General features: G+C 41.9%; 1 protein-coding gene across 1 annotated transcript in view; it reads left to right on the top strand.

Annotated features, from left to right (window-relative positions):
* The first annotated feature begins 647 nt into the window (after positions 1-647).
* OXCT1 (3-oxoacid CoA-transferase 1) overlaps positions 648-8,358 on the top strand; it is a 142,240-nt gene continuing 134,529 nt past the window's right edge. The window contains exon 1 of the mRNA XM_081279616.1: positions 648-1,198. Within this exon, the coding sequence (XP_081135742.1) occupies positions 1,121-1,198 (78 nt within the window). The 5' untranslated portion in view covers positions 648-1,120. The remainder of the gene's footprint in view (positions 1,199-8,358) is intronic.

Raw genomic sequence — 8,358 nt, 5'->3', positions numbered from 1 at the left:
GGAAGCTAGTCTCATTTGATTTTCTTGTGTGTTTGCAAAATGTTCAAAATTAACAGCCATATTCTCAGGACTTGGTCAGCCTTTAATCCCCTAAACAGTTTATGGAGCTTCCACCTAATCTTTCCATTCTGCTGAATGCATAGGTGGTTCTGAAGAAAACAGACTTGGCCCATGCCCTTAAGGAACTGGTCAAAAGATAAGATTTGGAGAGTATGTTTGTGTCATGCCAATCAACCATTGTAATTGGAATAAATTGAGTATGATGCCTAACATTTACTTTGTGCTCACAATGTATCAGAAGCTTTGCATGAATGACCTCATATAAACCTTTGACAGTTTGAGTATTATAAAGCAATTCTAATTTGGACCTGAGAATACAGGAGAGTTTAGGAGAGTTATGTAACAGGTTAAGATCAATCAAAGGGACACACACCTCTATGTCTGCATCTGTTATGTCCCTCTGGATTGCTGGGGCTCCACTGCCAGAAAGATCTTAAAACATGCAGACTTGTATAATGGGGAACAAGGGCCCAGTTATAATCTTGTCCTTCTGAAGGTCTGCCTGGTCACATCTCCTGACAACTTGTTCCCAGAGCAAACTTACTTTGCACAAGCCAGGGCAATTAGTGGTGAAAAGGGGCTGAGAAATATTAAAATGGTAAGACTGTCCAGGCGGTTGAGTAGCTGCAGGTGTCTCGAGGGCAAGCTGGAAACCTGGGCCAAGTCTTATCCTGGACCCACAGGAAAGCAGACACCAGCGTCCGCTCAAAGCTAAAACGCTGACCTAAGGACTGCGGCAGCAAGTGAACGTCAACACCGCTGCCTCAAATGCACCGGGACCCCGGGCCCTTCCCTGCGACCCGCGCAGACTGTGCAAGTCTCCACTCTGGGCTGAGGCCCCTCCCAGCCTCACTTCTCTGATATCTGCAGCCGGCAATGGGAGGCGACGCGCAGGAGGCCCGGAGGACGTAAGCGACGCGTGGTCGAGCCTCCAGCCCGCCCCCCGCGCGCCTTCGCTTCTTTTTTTTTCCCGTGACGCCGAGGCAGCCCCGGCAACCAGCGTTTGCACACTCGCACGCGCGCTCCAGCCTGCTAAGTCCTCCCGCAGCGGGACCGGAAGATGGCGGCTATCAAACTCCTCTCCTGCGGGCTACGGCTCTGCGCCCCCACCCGCAGCTCCGGAGGCGCCTGGTCCAAGGTAAATTGCCGGTGAAGAGGAAGGCCACGCGCGGGAAGGACGCGGACGAAATCGGTGCCGGCGATTTCTCCTCTGCCCATCCCCACCCTGCATCTGCTGCGCGGTGCGCCTCTTGGGATTACCGCCTTTGCTTGGTTCTGCATCCGCTTCCCTGGTTGGGGGAGAGGAGGCCAAGCAGCGCGCGCGGAAAGGCTGACAAGGGGCGGGAGGAAGCTGGGCAGCGCCGCCGCTCCCTTCTGGCTTGCCCGCTTCCCTACCGGCGTGCGTCTCCAGCGCGCTGCCTCTAGTCCTCTGGGCGGCTGCCACCGCGCGACGGGGGTGCCAATTTACAGAGTGAAGGGTGAAGGCAGTAGGGGTAGGTTTACACTCCTTCTAGAGGATCTTCTCGGGGTTTAGGCACCTCTAGAGGCCCAGAACCGGGACCCGGCTAGCCTCCGCTGGCTCAAGTTCACAGCCAAGTGGGCGGATGCTGGGAGCGGCGGGGGTGGAATGCTTTTCTCCATCCCGCCTTCCCTATATGGCTGTGCCGCACCGCAGCGGTGGAAAAGGGAACCCGGACTGGAGCGCTTGCTGGGCGTCTAGCGGGCCAAGCTGGGAATCCAGTTGAGGTCTGGCTGAGACTCGCATATTATCTGCGGGCGCAGATGCCACTTCTTTGGAGATTTCTGGGATCTGGATTATTAACTTTTTTGTTTTCAAGGCTCTTTGAAAACCTCAACCCTTTACTGACAATTCTCCACCAAGTGGTTGGTATCTGGAGACAGTGTCAACAGCGGTTGATGTGTTTTTGCCCTGTGCACTGTCTGTCCCCTTCTGTGAGCCCACGGTCCTGTGGGATTCGTGTCTGGAGTACTAGGAGCCAATTACTGGACCAGAACGCTAGGTCCAGGAGGGTGACTTACACCTTGGTCACTTAAGTAAACCTCAGGAACCTTTTCCTTGAACGGGAAGACGGAAGTAACACATTGAATAATAGCTCAAAGCTTGATAGTACTATATCTTGCACATGGTGTGCGATCACCCTGCATGCTCAGAACTCCCAGCTCACCTTATGACTTATCCCTTTCCTGCATCCAATTCGAGAAAATTCAGAACTAATCTTTTGTAAGAAGGAATGATTTAGAACTGGATCACATCATTAAATCAATTATTCCTAGAAGGCATTTGGGTAATTGCAGGTAGCTTTGGATATGTAAAGTATGACTTAAAAGGGAACTTGACCTTCAGTCATCTTACTGCTAGTGCTAAAGCTGATGCAAAATCCAGGACACAGGGATACCCTTGAATCAAGGTCAGTACCATTCCCTCTTTTGGCAATCACTTGTTTGTCTATTATTTACTCACTTCCAGTTTTTCTCACTTTGAGTATAATCATTAAACCATTTCCCAAACCCAGCAAACCTTTTTTAGATGGATGAGCTACAATTTTAGTTTTGCTATACCTTACTGAAAATTTATATCAGAGTTAAATCTTTCACCTTTCCTATGTGATTAGGTCCAACTCCTGCCTTCCAGAGTATCTCCCCACCCCCCTACCCTCACTCATTGCATTGAGGGCTTTTCCTGCATAGTTAGCATCTAAATCCCATCTTCCATTTCTGTTAAACTCTAATACCTGTGTACTTGTTTAACTTTGGGATCTACTGTCTGCCTAATTCTCTATCTCCCTCAACATTACTACTCTGCAAAAACCAGACATTTAACACATGTTTAATGCATGGATGAGAGAACCCTGCAATTAACTTAAATATTAACCTTGAGAGTTTTTTCTGCTAAACATAACTAACAGGTTCAATGAGATAGTTAATTTTTTTTCTTAATAACAGTGGGCAAGTGGTGGGCAAGTGCAATGTCTCTGAACTTGAGCATGCAGTAAGATTTCCTGGAGCCTTTGTAAAACAGGTTTTTGTGCCCTCCTCCAGAGTTTCAAATTTAGTAGGTTTTGGGTGGGGCCCCCTTGTTTGCATTCAGCACACCTTACCCTCCCTTGGCAGTGATGCCATGCTCCCCCTGGCAAGCCTGTAGGTATGCATATCCACCCACATATTATTGCCTTTTCCTTCTAACATGGTTCTCTTTACCTCTTTCTGAGGGCCTCCCCTTCCTATTTCTGCTTAACAAACTCTGATGCTGAAGTGGTCAAGGTCATTCTTTCTGTTTCATGATTTAATAGTAACGTGTCAAGATTAGTATCACCTGGGTGTATCATTAAGATATATGTTTAAGAATAAAAAAGTTACATGATTTGTGTATTTTCAGTGAGAGATCATCAAAAAGAAGTGCATTTTTCACTAAATTCTGGAGTGCTAAAGGATAAGAAAAAGAGACATGGAATTGAGAGAGATAATGGTGGAAATGGTTGGAGAGGAAGATTATGGAGTAAGAAGTCCTGATAATTAGATGAAAGTTAGGCTCAATGGTAAAGTAAGATTGGGAAGTCAGGAGTAAGAATTTGAAGAAAAGGATCAAGGGTGAAGGTGGAGAAGATGTTAAAAGAAGAAGTAGATTATGCAGAAAAAGTCTTTCACTATGAAAATTTTGATTATTTCTTCCACTGCATCATTCATTTATCATTATTTCCCTCCCTCAATTGTAATAACAGAAACTAGTGCTCACAATAGTGTTGCATTCTGCTGAAGGCAGGAGAGTGAGAAAGCAAAATGAAATGCTTTCGGTGAACATGAAAGAAGACCTGAGTGAAAAATATCATCCCCAGAATAAATAGATGTCAAAACTGTGCATTTCATTCTTTATTCTTTTGAGTAGTCTCAGCAAACTTGAAGGTTGTTTATTTATTTATTTTTTTTTGGTAACAGCTGGTACATGTTGTTTTTTTTTTAATTTTTTTTAAAAATTTTTAACATCATTGTATTCACATATAAAATATCCTAGAAGGGAGAGGTTAGTTTAGAAGGAGCTTAAAGCTGCTCTTTGAATTTAAAAAAAGGTAGATGTTATATCAAACAGATTCTTTCCATGTAGCCTAATTTAGAAGGTGTTGGCACTGACACAGATATTTCTTCACTCACAGGGAGTGTGGGTGGAGAATGGGAGCAAGGGAGGAAATCAGTGGAGAGAACAAACCTAAAACCCTCCTCCAGGGAGCTGCTCTAAGCAGATTTCTGTCTTGAAGAGCTTTAGTGGCACACCCAGCCCAGTCCTTTTGCTTCCTCTTTGCCCCACTGTCTGCACTCGCACTGCTGTCTTGCCCAGCCATCTCTGAATATCCAGACTCCCAGACTTGATGAAAAATAAAATGAACATGTTCCTGAGTGCAGAGGTGCACACTTGTAGTCCCAGTTACTCTGGAGGCTGAGGTGGGAGAAATCACTTGAGATCAGAATTTCCAGACTACTAGCCTGGGCAACAACAGCAAGACCTTTTCTCCAGAAAAAAAGGAGAAGAAAGGAGAGGAGAGGAGGGCAAGGGAGGAAGTTAAAGTGATCTCAAAGCTAGGACCCATTTTTTTTTCTTTAATGCTTAACAAAGATAACATGGATTAATTTACTGTGTTATGGATCACATTAAAAATATTGTGTGTAATCAGTGATGCGTGTGTGTGTGTGTGTGTAAGGCAGAGTGGCAAGGTTAAAAATTATATTAAACTACAATAAATGACAAATTAATCTTCCTCTCTTGGTGGGGAATGGAGAAAAGGTGGCATTCCCCAAAGGAAGCTAACATCTGGGTATCTTGTGTTCTCCAGGCACAGAACTTCTGTATATATCCTTAACTGAACCTTACCCAATCCATGCGACACAATTATCATCTTTTTGTAAAATCAAGTTCTCCCTATACCCCCTCAAAAAAGTAATTAATATTCTTTTTAAAAATTTTTCTGTAGTGGTAGATGGACACAATACCTTTATGTTATTTGTTTATTTTTATGTGGTGCTGAGGTTGAACCAGGTGCCTCATGCAAGCTAGGCACGCACTCTGCTGCTGAGCTACAGCCCCGGCCCTAATTTATATTCTTAATCATTCTGATAAGAGTGAAATGAAATCTCAATGTCATTCTGATAGGAGTGAAATGAAATCTCAATGTAGTTTTGATTTGCATTTTCCTAATTGCTAGAGATGGTGAACACTTATTCATGTATTTGTTGGCCATTTGTATTTCTTCTTTTGAGAAGTGTCTGTTTAGTTCTTTTGGCCATTTATTGAGTTATTGGTTTTTTGGCATCAAGTTTTTTGAGTCTTTGTGTATTCTGAATATTAATGCCCTCAATGAGGAGCCAGTGGCAAGGATCTTTTCCTATTTTATAGGCTCTCTCTTCATACTCTTAAATGTTTCCTTTGCTGTGAAGAAGCTTTTTACTTTGATGCCATCCCTCATATTGATTTTTTATTTTACTTCTTGTGCTTTGGGAGTATTGTTAAGGAAGTCAGTTCTCATGTCAACATGCTGGTGTGTTAGGCCTACATTTTCTTCTATCAGGTACACAGTTTCTGCTCTAATTCCTAGGTCTGTGATACACTTTGAGTTGAGTTTGTGTAGGGTGATAGGGGTCAGATTTCATAAATGCTGGTGAGAATATGCAAAAAAAGGTACACTCATACATTGTTGTTGGGACTGCAGATTAGTGCAACTATTCTGGAAAGTAGTATGGAGATTTCTCAAAAAACTAGGAATGGGCTGGGTGTGATGGCACATGTCTGTAACTTAGGAGGCTGAGGCAGGAGGATTGCAAGTTCAAAGCCAGCCTCAGCAACTTAGCAAGATCCCAACAAACTTAGTGAGACCCTGTCAAAATAAAAACAAAAAGGGTTAGGGATGTGGCTCAGTGGTTAAGCACTCCTGGGTTCAATCCCCAGTACAACAAACAAACAAACAGACAAGCGAGGAATGGAACTACCATATGACCCAGACACCCACTCCTTTGTATATATCCAAAAGATTTAAAATCAGCATACTATGGGAATACAGCTACATCAGTGTTTATAGCAACACAATTCATAATAGCTGATCTATAGAACCAACATAGGTGCTCTTCAGTATATGAATGGATACAGAAAATGTGAGCCGTGTGCATGCGTACACACACACACACACACACACACACACACACCACATACAATGGTGTATTACTTAACCATAAACAAGAATGAACTTACAGTATTAGCTAGTAAATGGATGGAACTGGAGTCTATCATGCTAAGTGAAATAAGCCAGTTCTAAAATGTTAAAGGTTGAATGCTTTCTCTGTATGTTGAAGCTAATCCAAAATGGGGAGTAGGGTGAGAAAGAAAGGAAAAAAAAAACAAAAGGAAGAGGGAATTCCATCAAAACAGAGGAAAGATCAGTTAAGTAGACAAAGGAATTAGGGGGAGGAAGGAGGGATGGAATAAGGGAAGAACAGAGAAATGAATTTTCATTATATATATACATGAATAGACCACAGTGAGTCTCAAGTATATCCACAAGACACTAATTAAAAGAAAAACTATAAATAAGTTACAGAAGTATCAGTAGAGTGGGGAGGGGAGGGAAAGTGGGGAGGGTTGAATTAGAGCCAGTTATATTCCATGCTTTTGTGATTATGTCCAAATGAATCCTAATGTTATATATAGCAAAAAATAAATAACAAAAATAAAGTTTTCGACAGCATTTTTCAAAGCTGATTTAAGGCATAAATCTACAAATCTGAACAATGAATCTAATGCTAGAAAAAATTTTAAATAAGTAAATACCAAGACCTGTGAATATAGCTCAGAGCACTTGCTTAGCCTGCATAAGGCCCTGGATTTGATCCACACCACTGAAGCAATATATAAATTAAAAGTAAAATGCTTAGATATAACTAGTGTAAGAAGAGATGACCTAAGAGTCAGAAAAAATTAAAATCAGTTAGAAAGAAGACTGAAAACATAAAAGAGCAACAGTTAGAATGGTATCTGATAGCTACAACCACTCAGTACAAGGAGAAAGTCTATTACATTTTCAGTGTGCTAAAGAAAATTACTGTCAACTTGAAATTTTAGTCCCAGTGAAAATGACTTTACCAGTACAGTAGAGAAAAGAAAACAGGGGGAGGGAGAGTGGATGGAAAGGAGAAGTACTAGGCACTGAACTGGAGCAAATTATATTTCATGCTTGTATATTTATGTCAAAATTAACCCTAATATTATGTCTAATTATAATGATCTAAAAAATCAAAAATAAAAAAGTGAAGAAAAAAAGTAATTTGCTCTGGTCTATACAGTTGTGTCTGTGCTGGGTCTTGACACAAGATTATTTTCATCCTAGGAATGTAGTCTTCTAGTCCACAATGTCTCCCAAACTAGGTGGTTAGTTTTGTTTTGTTTTGTTTTGGTACCAGGGATTGAACCCAGGGATTAACTACTGAGCCCCATCCTTGGCCTTTTTGTTTTTTATTTTGAGACAGGGTCTCACTAAGTTGCTTAGGGCCTTGCTAAATTGCTGAGGCTGGCTTTGAACTTGTGATCCTCCTGCCTCAGCATCCTAAGTTGCTAGGATTATAGGCATGCACCACCATGTCCACATCCCCAGTCTTTTTTTTTTTTTAAATATATTTTATTTAAAGACAGGGTCCTGCCAAGTTGCTTAGGACTTTGCTAAGTTGCTAAGGCTGGCTTTGGACTTGTGATCCTCCTGCTTCAGCCTCCTGAGCTGCTGGGATTATAGGCATGTGCCATTGTGTCTGGCTTGATGGTTCGTTTTTTGAGTACAAGACTATTGTAGTAAAAGTTGGTTTCTCAGTAAATAGTAAATAGATGTCAAATGTTAATATAGCATCTAACAAATGTCAATAAATACTATTAACTGAATGAATAATGAAAGAAACAAATACACTTGAGTGCCTGTAGGGTCTTCATTATCTTGAGCCCTTGTCATACTCCCTGGAGACTTGCCACTCTTACCGCTTTTAACTTTTGGTTATCCATGTAAGCATACCATTTTTGTTCCATTCTCTTTTCTTTTTTTTCTTTTTTTTTATTGGATGTTCACAACATTACAAAGCTCATGACAAATCATATTTCATAGATTAGAATCAATTGGGTTATGAACTCCCATTTTTACCCCAAATACAGATTGCAGAATCACATCGGTTACACATCACATTTTTACATACTGCCATATTAGTGACTGTTGTATTCTGCTACCTTTCCTATCCTCTAATATCCCCCCTCCCCTTCCC

This window comes from Spermophilus citellus (genome assembly GCF_964194105.1).
Source record: "Spermophilus citellus genome assembly, chromosome: 1".
NCBI lineage: Eukaryota > Metazoa > Chordata > Mammalia > Rodentia > Sciuridae > Spermophilus > Spermophilus citellus.
The sequence above is the reverse complement of the archived record's forward strand: the minus strand, read 5'-3'. Positions and strand labels throughout refer to the sequence as shown.